This window comes from Pongo abelii, chromosome 9, assembly GCF_028885655.2.
Source record: "Pongo abelii isolate AG06213 chromosome 9, NHGRI_mPonAbe1-v2.0_pri, whole genome shotgun sequence".
Lineage (NCBI taxonomy): Eukaryota > Metazoa > Chordata > Mammalia > Primates > Hominidae > Pongo > Pongo abelii.
In genome coordinates, this window is record NC_071994.2 from 67,850,841 (window position 1) to 67,876,563 (window position 25,723).

Genomic DNA, 25,723 nt, shown 5'->3' on the forward strand with positions numbered 1-25,723 from the left:
GAATACAGTTTTAATTTCCTTTCCAATCTGCATGTCTTCTATTTCTTCTTTGCTATTTTCCCTGACTAGGACTTCCTGCATAATGTTGAATAGAAGTGGCAGAAGGGAGCATCCTTGTCTTAGTCTTTGGTGGAACATTTTTCTTTCACTATCAAGTCTATTAGCTTTATAGTTCTGTTAGATGCGTTTTATCAGGTTAAGGAAGTTCCTTTTTCTAGTTTCTTGGGTTTGTTTAAAAAAGAGATTCAGAAAGAAAGCTTAAAATGCTCTGGTAGACTGGGTGCAGTGGCACATGCCTGTAATCCCAACACTTTGGGAAGCTGAGGTGGTCGGATAACCTGAGGTTGGGAGTTTGAGACCAGCCTGACCAACATGGAGAAACCCCGTCTCTACTAAAAATACAAAAATTAGCTGGGTGTGGTGGCACATGCCTGTAATCCCAGCTACTGGGGAGGCTGAGGCAGGAGAGTCTCTTGAACCTGGGAGGCAGAGGTTGAGGTGAGCCGAGATCATGCCATTGTACTCCTGCCTGGGCAACAAGACCGAGATTCCGTCTTCAAAAAAAAAAAAAAAAGGCTCTGGTAGTTATAGAGCTCAAATATTGTATGTCATTGACAAATCCCAATTTATATATGAAAGCAGAATCTACTATCACTATTTTTTTTTCTGAGACGGGTCTTACTCTGTCGCCCAGGCTGGAGTACAGTGGTGTGATCTTGCATCACTGCAACCCCCGTCTCCCAGGGTGAAGCAATTCTCCTGCTTCAGCCTTCTGAGTAGCTGGGATTACAGGCATGCGCCACCACGCCCGGCTAATTTTTGTATTTTTAGTAGAGATGGGGTTTCACCATGTTGGCCAGGCTGGTCTTGAACTCCTGGCCTCAGGTAATCTGCCAGCCTCAGCCTCCCAAAGTGCTGGGATTATAGGCATGAGCCACCATGCCCAGCCTATTATTTTTTAAGACAGGGTCTTGCTGTATTGCCTAGGCTAGTCCTGAACTCCTGGGCTCAAGCGATCCTCCCGCCTTAGCCTTCCAAAGTGGTTGGATTACAGGCATAAGCCACCGTGCCTGGCCCAGCATCTATAAATATATAAAGGTGAATTCTCACCTGTGCCTTAACACCTGGAGGGGGTCGGGCGCAGTGGCTCACGCCTATAATCCCAGCACTTTGGGAGGCTGAGGCGGGTGGATCACGAGGTCAGGAGTTCCAGACCAGCCTGGCTGAGATGATAAAACCCCATCTCTACTAAAAATACAAAAATTAGCCGGGCGCAGTGGCAGGCACCTGTAATCCCAGCTACTCGGGAGGCTGAGGCAGGAGAATCGCTTGAACTTGGACGACAGAGGTTGTAGTGAGCCAAGATCGTGCCACTGCACTCCAGCCTGGGTGACAGAGTAAGACTCCATCTCAGGAAAAAAAAAAACAAACAAAAAACTACCAAAAAAACACCTGGAATGGGGATGACTACCTCACACAGACACATGCACACACAAAAACTTATATATTTCTCCTATAGTGCTACAACCAAAGATTTCGCCTAGCTTAAGAACCACATTGTCCAGCTTCTTTTGATATGCATGGTCATAAGAATATGTTTTGACCCTTTATATAAGGGGCAACAATGAGTATAGCCTACTGTATTGGTCCCTAAAGGAAAGGGATATATCTGTCCCCATTGCTTGTTTTATGCAGTCGTAATACTACATACAAATCTATTCAGTGGTAATACTACATACAAAGGATGAAGGGCCTAGAACAGTATTGGATCACTTTAGTTAGCTGAGTTACAGCCTGGGTCTAGAAGACCTTTGGAGAAGCATACTGCTTCTGCTAATGCTAGATTTTGGATTGCCAGGTCAACTTAAAATGTAACTGTTTATGTTAAAGAATCTATTATCCTAGCCTTCTCTAATTTGGAGGTCTGATTTAGGTAACTCCCCCAATTGAGAGATGACAGTACTATCTCCAAGAGCACTTTCCAGGTAACCTTTGTTTACCATGAGCCAAAGTGTGAAGTGGCTATTGCAAGAATGGCCAACTCAGCAAGGATAAAAGCTAGAATTCAGTAGGCACTGATAAATGGTCACAGAAAATCTTTACCAAAATTTAAATTACAAAGAACAGAACTGACAGTTTTATAACTGATGTTTTAAATTTAAGTCATTTATTTTACAGAGACTACCTATTATACTTAAGACATTGTGTTAGATCTTTGCCAAAGACATGGTTTAGTCATACTAATGTAATCCATTTTTTAACTTTCCATATTAATTTAATTTTTAATTATTTTTCTTTATGCTTGCTTCAGGGGCTACATCTGGGACTGAATAGCAGCATATGGCCCAAGGGCTGTGGTTTTGCCACTCATGCTTTATACTCTAGTCTCTTCCAGAGTTGAGTATAGCAGTCACTATCTTAATACAGTGTGTCACTATTTTATTACCTGCAGAGAAACAGATTAACTTCCTTTATTTAATACTGATAAATAGAAAGCTTTTTCAAGAAAAAAAAAGAAAGCTTACATTTACAAAAGTGATTTATGCTAATATCTGTCATTAACAAAGATAAATACTGAAATCCACACAAAATCAGAATTAACTTCTACAACTAAAAAAAAAATTATAGGGTAATAAAACTGTAGGAAAAACTGTATGTAAAAAGAAAAAAAGACAAGTCCCTATGCAGCTAATTACAAGAGAATATTGTAAATACATTCAAAAAATTTTCCAAAAATCCTGCAGCCTCATCTAGAAACTGACACGTGTTAAGATTCTTGATCTACACCAAACTATAATGTTAAAGGAAATCATGAAAACTGAGGTATATATTTGATGCATTAGAAACTATCATTTGAACACTATTTAAATAGTTTAATTGTAAGGTCTAATTTCAAGTTAAAGTCTGTAAATGGAGATTAGTTTGGATTATATGACACAGGAGACAATAAAACATGTTCTCAAAGACATGCCAATACATTTTCTTGAAACAAAACCTCAGCAAACGAGAATTCTCATACTGTGCATGGGAATAACTAAAACCTTTATTAGATATGATTTTCCATTAACAATAATGTGAAAATTAGAATTATGAATTCAAAAAGCAGTGAAGTCTGAAAATTTAAAAAGTAGACTAGGTATTAGGGGATTAAAGGTAAAGGAAGACAAGAATGTTTCTTTAATACTATTCATTATTTCCCCTCTGTACACAATGTTGCATATATACAACTACTTCATTTTTATTGACTTTATATAATAGTGAAATCCCTTTAAGCAACCTAGGGTATACAGTTGGTGTCCAACTTTCAGGGGATTTTGGGGGGGGGAGTAGAAACACTTGATTAACAGTTTTCACCCACACAAGTTAGACAATTTTTTTCTTTTTTTGCCAAGATTTTAGTAGTAAATTCATAAATATAGGAAATACTTTCACTCCTTCAGTGTTAAAATAGAAAACCAAACAGTGCCAACAGTAGTGGCTTAATTATTGGTATGCAAGAAAAACACAACAACAATGGGTTTTCTTAATTACGCATTTTAAATATCAATATGTGCATTTGTTTTTACAGTTATAAATTTTTTTCTCATCTGTTTTAGACAACAGCTTGTAATAGTTTTGAATCCATTAAGATGTTGCTTTCAATTTGAAATATTTTGTGTATACATGTATATAAAAAATAACCCAATGTATGACTCATCTGACAGATGTTTAAGATCAATAACGGCTTATTTTTCAACATGCAGTTAGGAAGAGAGGGAAGCAAGCCAACCTCTCTACAGTATCTTTTTGCTGGCTTGTTTTTACAGTGGTATCAATAGTGGTTTTTGGAGGGAACCATGTGCCTTCAGCCTATCTAGTCAAGATCAGATACCACAATCAACAAGAGCGGTAGAAGAGATGGGGAAAGGGGAGTGGGTAAGTGTTAAATATCAATTTTTTAAAGTGTTCATTTTGTACTCTTTCTAGGCACAGGATTAAAAACAGGCCAATGAGGAAAAATTTGTTATAATTAGGAAAAAACTGCAATCAAATCAAGACATAATAGCCGAATTAAGTTCTTTTAATAGATTGCATATATAGATGTTTAGCCATACTCTTAGATCAACTCTTTAAGAGTAGAACTCTATATCCAATTTACATGCTCTAGATACCACCTTTCTCATTTTTTACAGTAAGGTCTGGTATTCAAATACCCACTTGTACACTGACAGCTTTAAGAAAAACAGGACACAGAGGGAGTTGTCATTTTTAGCAGCAATGAAATACCACTAACCCCTTTTTACATACCGAATTCAAGTCACTATCAGAGGTGAGTGCACCACAAAGTCACCAGGTACAAAATTGCTAGTTCATTTTTAAATTAATAACTTGAAATTACCCCTGCCCCCCACCCCATTACATCTTTTTATAAACAGCAAACATTTTGCTATTTTATACATAGGCTAGCAGGCTTGTTTCAATATGAAAGTGCTAATTCATTTACAGATTTTTATAATCAGTTATGTAGTGCTACAATAAATGTCCAATAATCTACATAGGAACAATGATGAATGAAAATGATGAAGACTGAATAAGGCTATCAGATGACCTTATCTTATTTACATATAAAGAATAGATACCCAATGGTGAGGAAGAGACAGAAATTGGACAAATACTCATAGGTGTAAAAATTACATCTACCTTTGAGTTTTATACTGTAAATGAGACATTTTAAATAGTCCTGTAGCCCATGCCTATTTTTTCCTCAGAAAAAGAAAAGCTGCCTTCATGACATCCCCTCTTGTTTCAGATTTCCACAGTGTCACTTTGAAGCTTCAGAGTCAGGATCTTACTTTCTTCAAAAAATAAAGAAAATACGCCCTCTAAGGTACCTCCCATCCCCCACCCCACCCCCAAAATCCCGCTGATTTCTTTTCCAGTGCCAGGTTGCATGATCAGGTCCCATCTCCTGGGGTTGTTGTTTCTTTTGTCCATCTATTGATCATTAGTTTAGAATAGATAACATGAACCAGTTCTGGAACCACTACTAGGAGGAACACAAGCTCTTCACTACAATCACACAGCAGGAAAGAAAGAGGTAACTCAATTCATCCCTGGTGCTGGGCCTCCGAAATTGAAAGAACTTGGCACAACTGGAGCACTGAATTTGTATCCTCCATGCTTCTCAATCATTTTGGATTCTAGAAAACAAATAAAATTTTAGTAGGCCATTCAATCATCTACTAACTTGGGGAGAAACTGACAAAACATTAAACAAGCCAGTAGCTTAACCATCATTAGTGGCCAGGAAGTTCCAAAGTCCATGTTTTCTCCAATGTATAGCGGCAAGGGAGCATGCATTATGTAGAGAATATAATCTCTTTTACTGGATGCTGTAGACTTCTTAGCCAATTTTCACTTCCCACTGTTAAGAAAAAAATCTTTTTTTTTTGAGACGGAGTCTGGCTCTGTTGCCCAGGCTGGAGTGCAGTGGCACGATCTTGGCTCACTGCAACCTCTGCCTCCCAGGTGCAAGTGATTCTCTCCTGCCTCAAACTCCCAAGTAGCTGGGACTACAAGTGCGTGCCACCATGCCTGGGTAATTTTTTGTATTTTTAGTAGAGGCAGGGTTTCACCATGTTTGGCCAGGTTGGTCTAGAACTCCCGACCTCAAATGATCCATCCGCCTCAGGAGTCAGGAGTTTTCAAGACCAGCCTGGCCAACATAGTGAAACCTCATCTCTACTAAAAATACAAAAATTAGTTGGGTGTGGTGGTGCGTGTCTGTAATCTCAGCTACTCGGAAGCTGAGGCACGAGAACCACTTGAAATCGGGAGATGGAGGTGGCAGTGAGCCGAGATTGCGCCACTGCACTCCAGCCTGGGTGACAGCGTGGACTCTTCTCAAAAAAATAAATAAAATAATTTTTTTAATTTATAAAAAAAAGTCTATAGATAATTGTTGTGCATTAACAGTGGTGTATAACCTAAAATGTACTTTTTTTGTTTGTTTTTATTTTTTTCTTAGAGACAGAGTTTCACTCTGTCACCCAGGCTGGAGTGCAGTGGCGCGATGTTGGCTCACTGCAACCTCTGCCTCCCAGGTTCGAGCGATTCTCCTGCCTCAGCTTCCCAAGTAGCTGGGACTACAGATGTGTGCCACCATGTCCAGCTAATTTTTGTGTTTTTTAGTAGAGACAGGGTTTCACTGTATGTTGGCCAGGCTGCTCTCGAACTCCTGACCTCAAGTGATCCGCCAGCCTCGGCCTCCCAAAGTGCTGGGATTATAGGCGTGAGCCACTGCGCCTGGCCTAAAATGTACTTTTAAAAATTGCACACTGAAACATTTAAAGATGAAAAGACATGTCTGGGAGCTATTTAACTTTGTAAGTTTTTACATTTTTGGACACAGGGTCTCACTCTGGCACCCAGGCTAGAGTACAGTGGCACAATAATGGCTCACTATAACCTACACACCTCCCACGTTCAAGTGATCCACCAGCCTCAGCCTCCCAAGTAGCTGGGACTTACAGGCATGCACCACCATGCCTGGCTAATTTTGTTTATTTTTTGTAGAGATGATGTCTGACTATGTTGCCCAGGCTGGACTTCAACTTCCAAACTCAAGCGACCCTCCTGTCTTGGCCTTCCAAAGTGCTGGGATTACAGGCATGAGCCACCACGCCTAGCCAAGTGTTTAAATTTTTTTTTTTTTTTTGAGACGGAGTTTTGCTCTTGTTGCCCAGGCTGGAGTGCAATGGCGCGACCTCGGCTCACCGCAACCTCCACCTCCCAGGTTCAAGCAATTCTCCTGCCTCAGCCTCTCGAGTAGCTGGGATTACAGGCATGCGCTACCATGCCCAGCTAATTCTGTATTTGCAGTAGAGATGGGGTTTCTCCACGTTGGTCAGGCTGGTCTTGAACTCTAAACCTCAGGTGATCCACCCGCTTCAGCCTCCCAAAGTGCTGGGATTACAGGTATGAGCCACTGCACCCGGCTTAGGTGTTTACATTTTTAACAGAACTTTCTACTATCTAACCATCACCATGAGCTAAAATTATTGCATACTGAAAGTAGTCTTCAACTGCACTTTTTTTTTTTTTTGAGACAGAGTTTTGCTCTTGTCACCCAGGCTGGAGTGCAATGGCGTGATGTCGGCTCACTGCAACCTCTGCCTCCTGGGTTTAAGGACTTGCCTGCCCCAGCCTCCCAAGTAGCTGGGATTACAGGCATGAGCCACCATGTCTGGCTGTGTTCTCTAGTTTTTTTGTTTCTGTTTTTTTGGAGATGGAGTCTCGCTCTGTTGCCCAGAATGGAGTACAGTGGTGCAATCTCAACTTACTGCAACCTCCGCCTCCTAGGTTCAAGCAATTCTCCTGCCTCAGCCTCCTGAGTAGCTGGGAATACAGGCATGTGCCACCATGCCTGGCTAGTTTTTTGTATTTTAGTAGAGACACAGTTTTGTCATGTTGCCCAGGCTGGTCTCAAACTCCTGAGCTCAGGCAATCCACCCACCGTAGCCTCCCAAAGTGCTGGAATTAATTACAGGCATGAGCCACCACGCCTGGCCCAACTATACTTAAAAATAAGCAAACTGGGGCTGGGTGTGGTGGCTCACGCCTGTAATCTCAGCACTTCAGGAGGCCGAGGCGGGCAGGTCATGAGGTCAGGAGATTGATACCATCCTGGCTAACACAGTGAAAACCTGTCTCTACTAAAAATACAAAAAATTAGCCAGGTGTAGTGGCAGGTGCCTGTAGTCCCAGCTACTTGAGAGGCTGAGGCAGAAAAATGGCATGAACCCGGGAGGTGGAGCTTGCAGTGAGCTGACATTGCGTCACTGCACTCCAGCCTGGGCGACAGAGCAAGACGCCATCTCAAAAAAAAAAAAAAAAAAAAAAAAAAAAAAGCGAACTGTAGCCAAAGCCAAAATTAAGTTATCTTGAATTAAATCCCTCAGATTAAACTCCTATCACCTGCGACAACTATACCTTTTATATCATCTTAAATGATATAAAATTTAAAACCTGTAAAATTTTAAAGCTATAAAAGTCACTAATTAAAGAAGAGTTACAGTTAATTAACATACCATGGGCTGCTCTTCTTTGATCAGCCAGAGTTGCTATGTCCTGTAACTGTTTTCTTTGTTCTTCATTAAGACCGTGAGTCAGTGCCTGATACCACACAGGATTACGATTTTGAATAGCTATCAAAAAACAAAAACAAGGGAAAAACAACATGAATAAGAGAGGCTTGGTAGCTCCGTTCTATACTATTCCTCCTACTCCATCCCGAGGCAATACTGAAATTCTGATCTATTTTATATTCTCCCAATAATTTTTAAAATTACCATATTTGTGAAACAACAGATATAGGAATAAAAATTAATTACAGCTTATCTTTATGCCTCCAAAAACTCTAATCATTCTTACGATCCATCTCTCTAGCAAATAAGGACTCAGAGCCTAACTAGTTCTTATATAGTAAGTAACAAACCAGGGAGACTTCAGGAATAAGGCTAACCCAACCATCTTAAAAGATTCAGAGCTAAAGCAACTTGAAAATCATCAAGGCTACTTTGGTACATGGGCCCCGTGTTAGGAACCATCCTTTAGGGACTGACATGTGGTGTCTGTCTACAAAGTACAAGGCACAGAAACAACAAGTTAGGCACCTCAATCAGTTCTTGCTGCCATGTAGCTCAGAAACCAGCACTTTGTGCTTCTGTAACCTTGCATCAAAACTGCCTTGTCATGGGCTTAGAAGACTCAAATCCTTGGTTATCAGATAATGTATTCTATCAAAAAATATATTCATCAGTTCCCAATGCATAGGAAATGATATATAATAGCAATTAACTGTGAGAGGAAAGGATGTTTCAAATACAGCGGAAATTTAACTTCTTAACGTGGATGGTAAAACACAGATGCTATACCTTGTTGAAATCCAAGTAAATGATGGTAAAAACCAACCAGAACCTAGTATTCTGGAGCCACATACAATGACACATTATAGGAACAGTGGACTTTTCTTGGAATATTTAACAGTGTATGTGGCTCCAGAATCCTAGGCATATATAATTCAAAAATCTCAAGGTTAAATTAGTTGTTTAAAGCTAAAAATTTGATTATGCCAAAAGTGCTAATTTAGTAATAATAGATTAAATTAGTTAACACATCATAGAATATAGGAAAAAAAGAATTATAAGATCATACGCCATAAATGCTAATATACTCTAACAGGTAAGTGTAGGTTTGGGCAGGAAAAAAGGATACACACAAATAATAACATACAACAAACAGGTATACACGTAAGAGTGGTTACTTCTGAGGAAAGCTGGGAGACTGGGAATCAGAAGTAGCAAAGAGGCACTGTCACTGTATACTTTTTTGAACTACATTATTTTCCTATAATCTTCCAAAATTACAAACTAAATGTAAAATAACAGGATGAATAAAGAATACTCAGAAACTATGGCAACCTTAGAAATAATTTTGGTTACTTTGCCTAACCAGCCTTTTCTAGTCTGGGTTTGATATCCTCCAAACTCTTCCTTTAAAGGGCAGGCAGAAACTACAATAGATTTGTTCAATGAAATGGATCCACATGTAACAAGTTGACTTACTTTGAAAGATAGCTTTAAATATCTGATACTCATCAACAGGGTTATCTTCATCATCAATGATTGTGGAATAGCCTTCCAGAGCAGTCTCTTCAGCATCATCTTCTTCCCAATCTTCATCATCTCCATCTTCACCAGCCTGCTTAGCCAGAATCTCCAAATATTCTTGCCCATCTTCATCAATATCATCTTCATCACTCCCCAGTTCCTCTGCCAAGTCATAATATAAGTACTTTTATAACAATGAGATATTTTGTTACTCAACAAATTGACAATCATCTCAATCACTGTCAGTAAATTACAAGTCACAAGTAACAAGAGAGAGCTCCAGGAATTGGTGTTTAAATACATGTTCAACAATGAATAGAAATGAAAATTCCCATAGGAGTCCAAGAAAACCAACCTTGATTTAATGTGTTCTTAATACTAGACATCTGAAAAAGGACTACACAGTATGAACACACTACCATTACACCCACTAAACCTTCTGTAAGATTTTTTTTAAATGGCTGGCTAAGTTAGTAAATGATAAAAGACAAAAATAGCAATAGCTATCTTATGTTGAAACCCTTACAATAATTTCTCTTAATATTTTATCAATTTATACACTGATAGTGTACAGTCTTATAGATAAAATGTATTTATCAACATTTAATTAACATAATGTTATAGTGCAGGTATACTTAGGTTTTAGAATTAATAGATGATAGGATGGATGTCTCCAATAAATTCAGTCAACATTAAGACCATAAATCTTTAGAAGCTTAAAAATAAAAAGAAAACCCCATAATTCGCCAGGCGCGGTGGCTCACGCCTGTAATCCCAACACTTTAGGAGGCCGAGGCAGGCAGATCACGAGCTCAGGAGATTGAGACCACCCTGGCCAACACGGTGAAACCCCATCTCTACTAAAAATAAAAAAAATTAGCCAGGTGTGGTGGCACACGCCTGTAATCCCAGCTACTTGGGAGGCTGAGGCAGGAGAATCGCTTGAACCCTGGAGTCGGAGGTTGCAGTGAGCCAAGATTGCCACTGCACTCCAGCTTGGCGACAGAACCAGACTCCGTCTCAACAACAACAACAACAAAAAACAAACCAACAAAAAAACCCCATAAATCTTTAATAGTAACTATAATGATATGTGTACCTTTGTTAATACTGTTAATTCAGTGCCATCTGCCAAGCACTATTTAAGCGTCAAGGATTCCCTCATGTAATCCCCACAACTTTTTTTTAAAGAAATGGGGTTTCACGGCTCAGTGCAGTGGCTCACACCTGTAATCCCAGCACTTTGGGAGGCCCAGGAAGGTGGATCATCTGAGGTCAGGAGTTTGAGACCAGCCTGGCCAACACGGTGAAATCCCGTCTCTACTAAAAACACAAAAATAAGCTGGGCATGGTGGCACGTGCCTATAATCCCAGCTATTTGGGGGGCTGAGGCAGGAGAATTGCTTGAACCCGGGAGGCAGATGTTGCAGTGAGCCAAGATCGCGCCATTGCACTCCAGCCTGGGCAACAGGAGCAAAACTCCGTCTCAAAAGAAAAAAAAAAAAAAAAAAAACCCAAACTCCTGGGCTCAAGCGAATCTGATACCTCAGACTTCCAAGTAGCTGGGACTATAGGCTCATGCCACCATATAAAAAAGGGAGCTATAATCTCTCGCTGTTAAGTGGACTCAGCACTTCGTGTCAACTCTATTATTATATACATAATTATTTGGCTTTGTAATACTTTCCCACAGTGGGATAGAAAACTTTTGAAGAACTGCATGACATCTCATTCATCTTTGTATCTACAGTGCTGAGAATGTGTAAAATGAACAAATCTTTGTTGGTTGCATACTATAATGATTTGAACTGTTCTACGTGTTGGTGATACAGCTGAGGTTCCTGATTACATCACTCTAGTGAGAAGATAGGAAGTCTTTTCTGTGAATGAAAGCATTTGGGTATGATCCCACATTTATTTGGGAGAAGGGCTAGTGATTTTTTTTTTTTTTTTTTTTAATCTGAGATGGAGTCTCGCTCTGTTACCCAGGCTGGAGTGCAGTGATGCAATCTTGGCTCACTGCAACCTCTGCCTCATGGTTTCAAGCGATTCTCCTGCCTCAGCCTCCCAAGTAGCTGGGACTACGAGTGCCCACCACTACACCCAGCTAATTTTTGTATTTTTAGTAGAGGCGGGGTTTCACCATACTGGCCAGGCTGGTCTCGAACTCCTGACCTTGTGATCCACCTGCCTCGGCCTCCCAAAGTGCTGGGATTACAGGCCTGAGCCACTGCACCCGGCCCAGTGCGGTAATATTTCTAAGTAGGTAAGTTTTGTCTTCTTCCATTGAAAATCCCTTACCGGTTTCATCATCATCTTCAGCTTCATCATCATCATCACTGTCATTCTCGTGTTCTGCATGGCAGGCATATGCTCTTTTCAATCCGTTAAATAAAAGAATAAAAGCTGGCAAAATCTGTCCAGAAACCTGATTTAAAACTTGGGGTATCTGTTCCATATCAATAAGAGCACAGAGTCCGAGAACACACATCTTTCTATCATGAAGCCTAAAAAAAAAAAAAAAAGTTTTCTTTTCTTAAATAAGCAGAGTTCCTCCCAAAGCAAATGTAGTAAAACTGCAATACGTCACTTACCCCAAGAAACAGTCAACATCATTAAGCCACTGTGTAATAAAATGATTTGTAACTGGTTCAACATTATTAGGGAAGCGAAGATTTTCTAAGGTATTGAGTAGTAGGTGTGGATTATAATACAAAGCTGCAATTGCAACTTGCAGACACATAGTTCGAAGTTCACTTGTCTTAACCTCTCTTGTCAGTCTTTCTAAGGCTGCTTCCACGAATAAGGGAATGCACTACAAAAAAAGATAGCAAGATATTCTAAGACTATAATTAATAGCATTCAAACATTCTAAAAATATTAACTTCTTTGTTGCCTCAATTAACCCTATTGTAGCATTAGATGACCAATATTTACTGCTGAGGCACTGCACTGGGACATCTAATTTTAGAGAAAGTCTAGTAGTCTTCATGGCGCTATTAAAAGCTCACGACGGGCCGGGAGTGGTGGCTCACGACTGTAATCCCAGCACTTTGGGAGGCTGAGGCAGGCGGATCACGAGGTCAGGAGATCGAGACCATCCTGGCTAACACAGTGAAACCCCGTCTCTACTAAAAATAAAAAAAATTAGCCAGGCGTGATGGCGGGTGCCTGTGGTCCCAGCTACTTGGGAGGCTGAGGAAGGAGAACGGTGTGAACCCGGAAGGTGGAGGAGTGAGCCGAGATCGCGCCACTGCACTCCAGCCTGGGCGACAGAGTGAGACTCTGTCTCAAAAAAATATATAAAATAAATAAATAAATAAATAAAAGCTCACAACGATATCAATCATGGCTTCACAATGTTCCTATTAAAATTGACCATGGGCCGGGTAACGTGGCTCATGCCTGTAATCCCAGCACTTTGGGAGTCTGAGGCGGGCAGAACACTTGAGGTCAGGAGTTTGAGACCAGCCTGGCCAAAATGGCGAAACTCCATCTCTACTAAAAATATAAAAAATTAGCCGGGTGTGGTGGCAGCCGCCTGTAATCCCAGCTACTCTGGAGGCTGAGGCAGAGAACTGCTTGAACCTGGGAGGCAGAGGTTGCAGTGAGCTGAGATTGCACAACTGCACTCCAGCCTAGGCGACAGGCCGAGACAGCGTCTCACAAAAACAAAACAAAACAAAAAACAAAACAAAAACAAAAAAAAATATATATATATACACACACATATATATATATATACACACACACATATATATATACATATAAAATTAGGCGGGTGTGGTGGTGTGTGCCTGTAATCCCAGCTACTTGGGAGGCTGAGGCAGGAGAACTGCTTGAATCTGGTTGCAGTGATCAGAGAATGTGCCACTGCACTCCAGCCTGGGCAACAGAGCGAGACTCTGATTCAAAAAAACAAACAAACAAACAAACAAAAAAACACAAACAAAACAAAACAAAAAAAACTGACCATGGATATTTAATTACTAAAGCTATCCAAAAAATCTTAAGCCAAAGTTTACCTTTCATGATAACAAAGTAGCCATAAAACTTAGTCCAACTCCTATATATTAAACATATGATCATTATTACATATTAGTTAAATTTTAAACTAAAAATATTAGTTGTCTAGATGTCTCAATAAACAAAAACATACAGAATATGCAACAAATGCCAAAAAATGAAGAAAGAAAGTGGAAGGAAAAGATTACCCCCTGAACTACAAATCATTATTAGCTTCACTGACCTGGTCAATGCCACGCCCTTTGCACTGCAGAATGATGACCTCTAACAATTTTGCTGCATGACACTCTGCATCTTCTCCTGCAACTCCTGTAAGAACCTGATCAAAACAGAATATAAATTGCAGTAAGGCTTTATCCTTTAAATCAGATATCTAAATCAGGGAAACAATTTCCTACCCTGTGTACAGGCTCTGAGTATTACTTGATGTACCCTAATTAATACCAAATAACTGCAATGTTCATTGCACAGATGAAAGACTAAAGGATCTGGATAGCTGTGAGGATCTGGAGCTGTCTGCCTCCTATCTTTCATAGTCTAGCCCTCTGGCATCTTGGTCTTTGTGATCCAAGTACCTATCCTGTAGTGCCATTCTGGATTACAGCAAGTTGACAACCACTAACTTCTCATACACAGGTGGTAGCTAAAACACCTAACCTTTCTCCTGTAAAGAACTACAAAAAGCTAAGATGTTGACATTTCTAGGAAACCCTTTTCTCTTTAAAAAAGAAAACAACAATAACAAAAAAAAAAACCAGTAGGGGAGGGAGGAATGGAGGGAGGAAGAGGCAGCCTGTTGAGGGCAAATGTTGCCTTATAGGGCAACATTAAACTCCAGACAGGAAATGAACATGGACTTGAAGGCTAGTGAAAACTAGATGAGTAAAAACGTATGAATAAGTGTTCAGGAATAGAAATATAGATAGTATAGGTATATCTCTGCTCCCAGAATATTAATATAAATAATATAATTGGCAGTAAACAATGACTAACATAACTAGATGATTATGTGTGACTTTGTGTTCAGAAGGGAAAGAGATGAGTGAAAGAAATCTAAAAACTTCATGGAGCAAATCATTTTCTAATGACCTACAACAGACATTGCTAGAAATTAAAATGCTACCAATTACACTGACTTTGACATTGATGGACTCCAGTTTATTTGTTTCCCCAACCAAACAAAAGGGAGACATTCATTCCCTATTGCTTGTTGTAAACCTACAGCTGCTAACCTTTTCCTTTATAAAACATCTCTATCCATTCCTAATCCTTTCAAAAATCTCTCAAGTTCTTGACTCTTTTCCTTCTTTTGATTCCATAAGACTATGTTAGTTAAACTCCGGGCACTCTAAAATTCAAAAACAAATTCCAAGTGTCAGAAGGCACACAAAAGACATATATTTATCAAAGCTGTGGCATCTAGGGACCAATGACCAATGACTTTTAACTTTTAAAGCCCTTAATTCTGTCAGATCCATGTTTACATGTTTATTACTACAATGTGGTATCACATGAGTTTTCACAATTTTATATATTTTATAGCAGAAGCCTCATGAAATCTGATATATAAAAATGACCTACCTTTTTGCACATACTGTATATCATTTCAAGATACTTGGTGTCAGACAGAAGTGTGTCTGTATCAACTGTTACATAATTATGAAGGAGGGGCATCATATCTGTATTAATAAAAACATCAGTTACACATCTTTAGTAACACAAATGCTTTCTTGGCTTTTGAAAAATTTCCTTAGAAAAAGGCAAATCTATGAGATCATTTTGTCTCTAACATTCACCTTTTTTTGGGGGGAGGGGGTGACACTCTCACTCTGTTGCCCAGGATGGAGTACAGTGATGTGATTAAAACTCACTGTAACACCAAAATCCTGGACTCAGGTGATCCTCCCACCTCAGCCTCCTAGGTAGCTGGGACTATAGGCACACTCCACCTCGCCTGATTAATTTTTAAAAGTTTTTTTTAGAGACAGAGTCTAATAGCCCAGGCTGGTTGAGAACTCCCGGAGTGAAGTGCTTTCCCACCTTCCCAAAGTGCTAGGATTACAGGCGTGATCCACTAGGCCTGGCCTTAACATTCAGTTTTAATTAAAACATATTCATTTATAATTAAATGCAGAAATGAACCTATTATTAAAGTGATTTTCTTTGTACTTAAACATAAAAATTATAGACACATTTTTACATTTATATGGAGAAGATTACAAGGGGGTGTGTGGGTATGTATGTGTGTTAACAAAGAATAAACCTAAAATAACTAAATTATATAGCAGAAATCAACACCATGCATCACCACTGAGCATTAACTTCTACTGATAATTGTTCCAAACAGTGAAGCAGTCTGAACATTCAAAAGTGTACGTTCAGGCCAGGCGCAGTGGCTCATGCCTGTAATCCCAGCATTTTGGGAGGCTGAGGTGGGCGGATCACCTCAGGTTGGGAGTTTGAGACCAGCCTGACCAACATGGAGAAACTCTGTCTCTACCAAGAATACAAAATTAGCTGGGCATGGTGGCGCATGCCTTTAATCCCAGCTACTTGGGAGGCTGAGGCAGGAGAATCACTTGAACCCAGGAGGCGTAGGTTGCGGTGAGCCAAGATCGCCATTGCACTCCAGCCTGGGCAACAAGAGCGAAATTCCGACTCAAAAAAAAAGTGTATGTTCAAATGGTAAGCTACAAATAAATCAAAGCAGGGAAAACCCTCAGTATTTCCATGCTGATTTGACTCACCTGTAAAGTAATCAAAGCCATCTTGCTGAAAGACTTCAAATACAAGGGGTAGTAGCTGCCACATCTGTGGAGACACTTGTTGACATGTCAAACTGTGCGCTAAAGAGAAGATCTCCTCATAGAATTCTAAAAGAGAATACTAAGTCATTAGGAAAATGCTTGCTCATGTGAAATAGCACTAAATTCTTAGCACAATCAGAGGTATAATACCTAAGACATGCTGTTGTAAAACAGTACCAATGACCTGTAAGCAGATTCCCTCAAGCTGTTGGGTTATCTAAAAGAGAAGAAAAAAATCATATGCAGTTACAGCCCACTAAATGACTTAGTAAGATAACGCATACTATAACAGTACACTTAAATATAAAGTCAATATTGTGAAAAAAATAAGTCTTTGTTTTAAAATGACTTACACATTATGAAATTGTGATCTCAGATAAAAATAGAATGAAATACCATTACAATGAGAAAAACACAAGGAATGGCTAGCTTAATTTACCTAAAAAGGAAAAAACAACATTCTCGAAAAATGCAAACAACTATGAAAATAAAGGAGTTGGCCGGGCGCGGTGGCTCACGCCCGTAATCCCAGCACTTTGGGAAGCCAAGGCGGGTGGGATCACCTGAGGTCAGGAGTTTGCAACCAGCCTGGCCAGCATGGTGAAACTCCGTCTCTACTAAAAATAGAAAAAATTAGCCAGGCATGATAACGGGTGCCTGTAATCCCAGCTATTTGGGAGGCTGAGGCAGGAGAATTGCTTGAACCCAGGAGGTGGAGGTCGCAGTGAGCCGAGTGCCATTGTAGTCCAGCCTGGGCAACAAGAGCAAAACTGCATCTCAAAAAAAAAAAAAAAAAAAAGACCATTCGGAAGATAGCCCATCTGTTATGTGCAAATAGAGATATTAATTCAGCTCAATGTAATTGAAAAGTCACTGTCAATGACTCAGAGAAATTATCCAAAGGAAGGCATTATTGCTATGAATCCCAATAATCCTTAAGTCACCTTAGTTTTTCAAATTTTATTAGATATATTGAACCATGGAATGTGAACTCAGCCCCCAACTCAAGACTGACAGGAAATACAAATTCCTCTATAATTGTCTAGATAGTCCTAAATTAGATCCCAAATCCCTGAGGGCCATAAGAATGTTAAGGGGAGGAAGGGTAAAATAATATCCACTAATCAGATATAAAAACAAGACATCCATTTCAAATACACAGAACTTAATACATTTACAACTCCTAAAATAGAATAAACAATCTGTTAAAACATAAAGCACCTATAGGATTGGTCATGGCTTCTGCTTATATTCAATTATAAGGCAGAATACAAAAACAGTTTACGTGGCTGGTGTGGTGGCTCACGCCTGTAATCTCTGCACTTTGGGAGGTCGAGGGAGGCGGATCACTTGAGGTCCTGACCTCAAGTCAGGAAACCCTGTGGTGAAACCCTGTCTCTACTAAAAATAGAAAAATTAGCTGGGCGTGGTGGTACGTGCCTGTACTCCCAGTTGCTCAGGAGGCTGAGGCAGGAGAATCACTTAAACCTGGGAGGCAGAGGTTGCGGTGAGCCAAGATGGCGCCACTGCACTCCTGCCTAGGCAACAAAGGGAGACTCAAAAAAAAAAAAAAAAAAGTTTAGTGAAAAACCTCATGCTGCAAAAGGCAACTTGCAGATAATCTGAAAACATGTAATTTATGGATAAGAGATACATTACAAGCATCTGCTTTGGAATTATAAACACCAAATTCATGACAGTGTTACTTCTACGGGAAGAAAGGAAGTAGGGAAAAGGGGTTAGGAAGTGGTCCCCTGAGGGCTTTCAACTGCATCTATCTGAAATTGTTTTTCTTTCTTTCTTTCTTTTCTGACACAGTGTCTCACTCTGTCGCCCAGGCTGGAGTGCAGTGGCGCGATCTTGGCTCACTGTAGCCTCTGCCTCTCGGGTTCAAGTGATTCTCCTGCCTCAGCCTCCCAAGTAGCTGGGATTACAGGCGCCCACCACCACACCCAGCTAATTTTTGTATTTTTAGTAGAGACAGGGGTTTCACCACGTTGGCTAGGCTGGTCTTGAACTCCTGACCTCAGGTGATCTGCCCACCTCGGCTTCTCAAAGTGCTGGGATTACAGGCATGAGCCACTGTGCCCGGCCGCCCAATAATGGATTTTTTTAAAAATGGAATTATTTAAAACATACAGAAAAAAGAGTAAATAACAAGAAAACTATAACCAAAACTTCTTAATCACCTAAACTTTATTACATTTTTAACACTTAGAATATTTCCATTATGTTAAGAAAAACAATTTCAGGGCCAGGTGCAGTGACCATTGCAATCCAGCCTGGGCGACAGAGCGAGACTCCATCTCAAAAAAAAAAAAAGAAAAAAGAAAAAAGAAAAAAAAATCCATTATTACAATTCTTACTTTTCCAAAAGACAACTAGAAAAGAAGAAAACTAGGAAGATGGTAGTGATGGTTGCATAACAATGTGAATATACTTAATATTAGTGAACTATATACTTAAAAATGGTTAGGAATGTAAATTTTATGTTATGTGTATTTCGCCAAAACTTTTCAAAGAAAAAGAAAACTAAGAAAAATTTTTTTTTTTCCTGGGAACCATCATATTTCTGGATCTGAGAAAACATAACGAGGAGCCAAAATCCTGAGCCCTAAGATGGTAAAACAAATACCTGCTTCCTATTCCTTCTACTAATACTTTAGAACTTAAAATATAATGTACCAGTCTTATCTTTATAAAAGGGAAAATGGCAAAAACATGGTACATGAGATGCCAGAGAGATATTAGAGCCCTCTAAAAAGCATAAAATGGCTTGAAAAACTGCAACACTAGATCATCTTCTTACCTCTTTATGATCTTCAACTACACTAAGAAGTGTATCAATTGTATTCAGAATTCCCATAGCAGTAACTGCTTTGTCATCACTACCTTCTTCATCTGGCCCCGTCTGGATTACTTGGTTAAATGTCATTGCCTAGATTCAAGAGAATATAACTCAAGTTTGTCACTGAGGCATTATAAATATGTTTTGGTCTAAGACTTTTAATTCTTAGAACGTTCTCATAGGGATACCACAACAAATCAATGTCTCCAAATTGATTAATGATAATAAAGAGCTTGAGCTCTATAATCAAATAGTCTACTCATTGGGTGACCTTGAACAAGCTACTTGACTTCTCTTGACCTTTTCTGCATGCCACTTTGGGGATTTCACAGACACTGTATGAGGACTAAATGAGGCAAGGTATAAAAAGTACTTAATATTATGAATAGTTTTCATTAATATTACTGGTAACACTTGACAATGTCCAAATAAAAGTATATTTAATCATCAAGGGGGTCACTGATTTATCTTTTGTAAAATTCAATAGATTATTTTGAGCATTCCAGGCCACTACACAGATAGTCATGCTGCAGCCTGAGGTAGTAGTTAAGAACAAGTATCGTGAAGGCCCATATACAAATCCCAACCGCACCCTGCCTAGCTTAGGCAATTAACCATTTTACACCTCACATTTTCTCTGTAAAATAGGAATAATTCTGACACACGATTGTGTTAGAATTAAGTAAGTATCTGTCAAGGGCTTTATGTGCTACACAGTAATGTCTGTGAAATATCTACTATAAGGCAGGGGTCCCCAGTCTCCAGGCAGTGGACTGGTACTGGTCCATGGCCTGTTAGGACCAGTAGATAAGTGGTAGGTGAGGCAGCATTACTCCCGGAAATTCTCATAGGAGTGTCAACCCTACTGTAAAATGTGCATTCAAGGATCTAGGTTGCACACTCCTTATGAGAAACCATTGCCTGCCTGATGATAAGAGGTGGAACAGTTTCATCCCAAAGCCATGTCCGCCGGACCATCTGTGGAAAAATTATCTTCCATGAAACCGATCCCAGATGCCAAAAAGGTGGACTGCTATAAGGTAAGGCAAGCCACTTGTGACACAACCTGGAACATACTGAGAGCTACATTAAAATGCTTGCAAATATGGTAGGTTCAAACAACATACCAAATGTTGTGTCATTTCTACTGCAATAGGAGTAACTTCTTCACTATATTCACAGATCATTTTCTGAATTACATTGGTAAGGTCATCATTTTCTGTTTCTCTTATAATATGAAGAAGAGCCTGCATTACAGGCCTGATGAATGGTGTGATATATTCTTTAGCTGTAAGAGAAAGAGTAAAAAACTTGCATAAAACCCCTAAAACTTCTTAAAACCTGATATAACAAATATCAATGAGTTTTTTTAAAAAGTACTTTCACATAAAAAGGAAGTATGCCAAGTTTCTAGGATTATGGCTTTTTACAATTAATATATATTTTATATATAGATATATATATCTTTTCATAAGAGGCAGGGTTTTGATCTGTTGCCCAGGCTGGAGAGTAGTGGCAATCATAGAACACTGCAGCCTAAAACTGTCGGGCTCTAGTGATCCTGCTGCCTCAGACTCCCAAGTAGCTGGCACTACAGGTACAAGCCACTATGCCCAGTTAATTTTTAAAAATTTTTTTTGTAGAGATGTTGCCCAGGCTGGTCTTGAACACCTGGCTTCAAGCGCTCTTCCCACCTAAGCCTACCGAAGTGCTAAGATTACAGGTGTGACCTACCGCACCTGGCCAACATTCACTTTTCTTGACATACAAAAATCCTTTACCTTTTTCTTGATTGCTGATCAATACTTGAAGGGCAATGGCAGCTTCCACTTTAACAGGCATTTCTCTATCATCAATCAGACATCTTCTCGTTAGCTCTAAGGCTGTTTGAAGGTTCTGATCACTTTTGAACTTCACTTCACAAAAATAGTGAAGTACCCAGCAAGCCTTTTGTAAAAACACAGTGAGTTAGTGTAGATACCTTACCTTAAATTCCCCCAAGCTAATCTCTATTCCCTGAGTTCTATGTGTGGGAATTTGGAGGCTGGCCAGTGGTAGATGTGTCCAGAGACAACACTAGACCAGTACTATGATCCCAAGTTACTCTTTGGCTGCATGACGTTTGTGTGGATAGCAAGATCTGAATGCAAAACACAGACAGACTCTGCTACCAGACACAGATGAAACCTATGCACACATTACAGCAGCCATGTAAAGATTTACATTAAACAGAAACCTAAAATAAAACACAGCCTTCAAAGTGAACATTTAAAAGTTTCAATATAAAAGTCCACAGAGTCATTCATTACAAGACAAAAGTATATAAATAATGCAGCTTTAAAACATACCCTTGCTCTCATGTAGCCTAGTTCACTGCTGAAGAGAGGGAATACATGATTCTGCAACATATATTCCATCTGATCTTTATAGATCTTTTTCTGTAAATATAAACAACAATTATTTTGATACAGTTCCAAATGTAATCATCTCAATTTCCAAACAGATATAACACTGTTAAAAATTACTATTAATGTTACATATATTTATTCTCATTCTTTGAACCCCAGAATCCACAACCAATTTTCTTATTTCAGAACTTCACCACCAAAAACCACTAAACACATTTTCACGTTTTTATATTCCTGGATTAGAAAGCCATTATGCCAAATCTTACCAGCAATAGCGTTTGATGTAAGTTTGGTTAATTTTATCTGTTACTATGAAACTTTTAAAATGAAAAAACTTGTCTGATAAAGTTTCTGGCTGAAAATAACATAACCTGAGAAAAATCCTGCTTTCAAATGAATAAACTGGCTATCTAAAAAGGCACACTCTTTTTTTTTTTCTTTTTTTTTTGAGACAGAGTCTTGCTCTGTTGCCCAGGCTGGAGTGCAGTGGCACAATTTCGGCTCACTGCAACCTCCACCTCCCAGATTCAAGTGATTCTCTAAAAAGGCACTCTCAGTATTCAAGGTGAGTATTTTCTAAGTGCAAAGAAGCTTTTTAGAAGAGTTCCTTAAACTGCACATTAAATCAACATTAAAAACATGACACTTATATATCAACACTTACATAATCAGACATGACAACTTAATGCAATGTGAGACCCTAGACTGGGTCATGGAACAGAAAAAGGACACAGTGGGAAATCTTGTGAAACTTTAAAAAAGTCCATAGATTAGTTGATAGTAGCATACCAAAATCAACTTCATGTTTTTGATAACTTTGCCTACCTATGTAAGGTATTACCACTAAGTGAAGCTGAGTGAAAGGTAAGAATAGATAAACTTGAATTTGCCAAGAGAACTCACTAATTCTCAGCCTTCTATGCCACAAATGATTAGAATGTCTTTAATACATACTTTATAAACAAAGAGAAGGATGGGTGAACAGGTATAGAAAAGATGAAAGACGGCTGGGTGCAGTGGCTCACGCCTGTAATCCCAGCATTTTGGGAAGCTGAGGCGGGTAGATCACCTGAGGTCAGGAGTTTGAGACCAGCCAGGCCAACGTGGTGAAACCCTGTCTCTACTGAAAATACAAAAATTAGCTGGTGTGGTGGCAGGTGTCTGCAGTCCCAGCTACTCGGGAGGCTGAGGCAGGAGAATCGCTTGAACTCAGGACGTGGAGGTTGTAGTGAGCAGAGATCACGCCATTGCACTCCAGCCTGCATAACAGAGCGAGGCTCCATTTCCAAAAAACGAAAAGATAAAAGATACAATGACTAAATATTCTGTGAGTACTTAGTGCCTGCCTTTAGAATGTAAAGATTTCTAACAACTCAATTATAAAAAGACAAATAACCCGATTAAAAATGGGCAAGGGCCAGGCACAGTGGCTCACGCCTGTAATCCTGGCACTTTGGGAGGCTGAGGCAGGCGGATCACCTGAAGCCAGGAGCTCGAGACCAGCCTGGCCAACATGGCAAAACCCCGTCTCTACTAAAAATACAAAAATTAGGCTGGTGGCAGGCACCTGAGGCATGAGAATCACTTGAACCCGGAAGGCAGAGGTTGCAGTGAGTCGAGATTGCGCCACTGCACTCCAGCATATGGCGGGGGGAGGGGCGGGGAGGCGGAAATCTCAGCTACTTGGGAGGCTGAGGCAGGAGAATCACTTGAATGTGGGAGACTGGTGGCTGCAGCGAGCCAAGATCTCACCACTGCACTCCAGCCTGGGTGACAGAGCAAGACTCCATCTCAAAAAATAAAAAGAAAAAAGAAAAAAAAAAACCAAAGGCAAGCAATTTTTTTGGGGCAAGCAATTTGAATAGATATTCTCTAAAGAAAATATACAAATGGACAGTAAGCACATGAAAAATTTCAAAGCCACAAAGACATAATACTTCACGTTCACTAGGATGGCTATAATCAAAATATAGTGCTGGCAGAAATATAAAATGGTATAGCTACGTTAGAAAATGGGTCCTGCAGTGTCTCAAATTATGACGAGCAATTCATACTCCTAGGTATATACCCATGAAAAATGAAAACATATGTCCACATAAAAATTTAAACATGAATGTTCACAGCAACATTTGTAGCAGCCAGAAAGTAGAAACAACTAATGAATGAGTAAATAAAATGTGATATATTAATATAATGAAATATAATTTGGCAACAAAAAGGAAAAAGTACTGAAACATGCTACAACACGGATAATCCTTGAAAACATTACACTAAATGAAAGAAGTCACCCACAAAGAGCTACATATTATATGATTCCATTTATATAAAATGTCCACAATAAACAAATCCATAGAAAAAATGTGGACTATAGGTAGCCTAGGGTTGGGAGATTTGGGGTGATATGTGGAGTGACTGCTCATGTATACAGAGTTCCTTCTGGGGGTGATAGTTATACAACTGTGAATAAACTAAAAACCACTGAGTTGTACACTCCATAAGGCTGTTATTTATTTATTTATTTATTTATTTATTTTTTGAGATGGAGTCTCTGTCGCCTGGACTGGAGCATGGAGTGCAGTGGCATGACCTCAACTCACTGCAGCCTCCACCTCCCAAGTTCAAGTGATTTTCCTGCCTCAGCCTCCCAAGTAGCTGGGATTACAGGTGCCCATCATCATGCCCAGCTGATTTTTTTTTTTTTTTTTTTTTGAGACAGAGTCTCACTCTGTCGCCCAGGCTGGATTGCAGTGGCACGATCTCGGCTCACTGCAAACTCCGTGTCCTGGGTTCAAGCCATTCTCCTTCCTCAGCCTCCCGAGTAGCTGGGAATACAGGCACCAGCCACCATGCCCGGCTAAATTTTTTTTTATATTTTTAGTAGAGACGGGGTTTCACCATGTTAGCCAGGATGGTCTCGATCTCCTGACCCCGTAATCTGCCCACCTCGGCCTCCCAAAGTGCTGGGATTACAGGCATGAGCCACCACGCCTGGCTGATTTTTGTATTTTTAGTAGACACGGGGTTTCACTATGTTGGCCAGGCTGGTCTTCAACTCCTGACCTCAGGTGATAACCCCGCCTTGGCCTCTCAAATAGTTGGGATTACAGGCGTGAGCCACCACACCCGGCCTATTTTTTATCCTTATAGAGATGAGGGTCTCACTATGTTGCCCAGGCTGGTCTCAAACTCCTGGGCTCAGGCACTCTGCCTGCCTCAGCATCCCAAAAGTGCTGGGATTATAGAAGTGAGCCACTGTGCCTAGCTGGCTGTTTATTTTTTAAAACTACTTGCACACTCATGCACATACAAACACACTAAAGAATACCTTCAGAAGTATTTCAGCTAAAGAGCCAATCATATGCAGGGCTCCATCTTTTTTTCGAGGGTCAGCATTTGGTTCTGTAAGAATCTGGTAACAAAATCCCATAGTCTTTTGCAGTACCTAGATTAAAAGAGAAAAGTACTGTTATTGAATAGGCCAATAGTCCTTAAAAAACATACTAACAAAATGACTCACATGACTAACATTTAAAACTGAGTGTATAGTTGAATAAATTTTAATACAGAAAAGTTATCTAAACATTAAATAAGCCTACCTCTTTCCTCTTACTACAGGCTGTAAACAAAAGTGTCTGGGCAGCAGTGGTAGGAGAAATGAAATCTTCAAACACATCTAGAGAACAAGTTTAAAATTCAGACAATAAACATTAATTTCTTCACCAAAGCATTAAAAAACATGCTTAATCTTTACATAAGGTATGAAAATGATCCCAGATCCCTTTATAATTTTGCAAAAGCAGAATTCAATGTCTTTTCTGTACAAATTAAATGCTTTTGTTTGAGATGGAGTCTCGCTCTGTCACTCAGGCTGGAGTGCAGTGGGCGATCTCGGCTCACTGCAACCTCCATCTCCCAGGTTCAAGCAATTCTCCTGCCTCAGCCTCCCAAGTAGCTGGTTTACAGGTGCCTGCCACCACGCCCGGC

At 39.8% G+C, this 25,723-nt stretch overlaps 1 protein-coding gene and 1 non-coding gene across 4 annotated transcripts in view; both read right to left on the bottom strand.

The window, feature by feature from the left end:
• Nucleotides 1-3,518: 3,518 nt before the first annotated feature.
• The window catches only part of IPO7 (importin 7), a 61,041-nt gene continuing 38,836 nt past the window's right edge, over nucleotides 3,519-25,723 (bottom strand). For all 3 annotated transcript variants that reach the window (XM_024254968.3, XM_024254969.3, XM_063728149.1), the window contains 15 exons: nucleotides 25,336-25,412; nucleotides 25,065-25,181; nucleotides 21,680-21,769; nucleotides 21,113-21,278; nucleotides 20,459-20,619; nucleotides 19,293-19,421; nucleotides 16,634-16,700; nucleotides 16,424-16,549; nucleotides 15,258-15,355; nucleotides 13,900-13,995; nucleotides 12,245-12,465; nucleotides 11,952-12,157; nucleotides 9,606-9,812; nucleotides 8,070-8,186; nucleotides 3,519-5,180 (listed from right to left, as the gene is read on the bottom strand). In XM_024254968.3, coding sequence (XP_024110736.1) covers nucleotides 5,083-5,180; nucleotides 8,070-8,186; nucleotides 9,606-9,812; nucleotides 11,952-12,157; nucleotides 12,245-12,465; nucleotides 13,900-13,995; nucleotides 15,258-15,355; nucleotides 16,424-16,549; nucleotides 16,634-16,700; nucleotides 19,293-19,421; nucleotides 20,459-20,619; nucleotides 21,113-21,278; nucleotides 21,680-21,769; nucleotides 25,065-25,181; nucleotides 25,336-25,412 — 1,976 coding nt within the window. In that variant the 3' untranslated portion in view covers nucleotides 3,519-5,082. The remainder of the gene's footprint in view (nucleotides 5,181-8,069; nucleotides 8,187-9,605; nucleotides 9,813-11,951; nucleotides 12,158-12,244; nucleotides 12,466-13,899; nucleotides 13,996-15,257; nucleotides 15,356-16,423; nucleotides 16,550-16,633; nucleotides 16,701-19,292; nucleotides 19,422-20,458; nucleotides 20,620-21,112; nucleotides 21,279-21,679; nucleotides 21,770-25,064; nucleotides 25,182-25,335; nucleotides 25,413-25,723) is intronic.
• On the bottom strand, nucleotides 21,355-21,536 carry LOC112135624 (small nucleolar RNA SNORA23). The gene has a single exon (XR_002916882.2). It is a non-coding gene; the product is annotated as a small nucleolar RNA SNORA23 (small nucleolar RNA).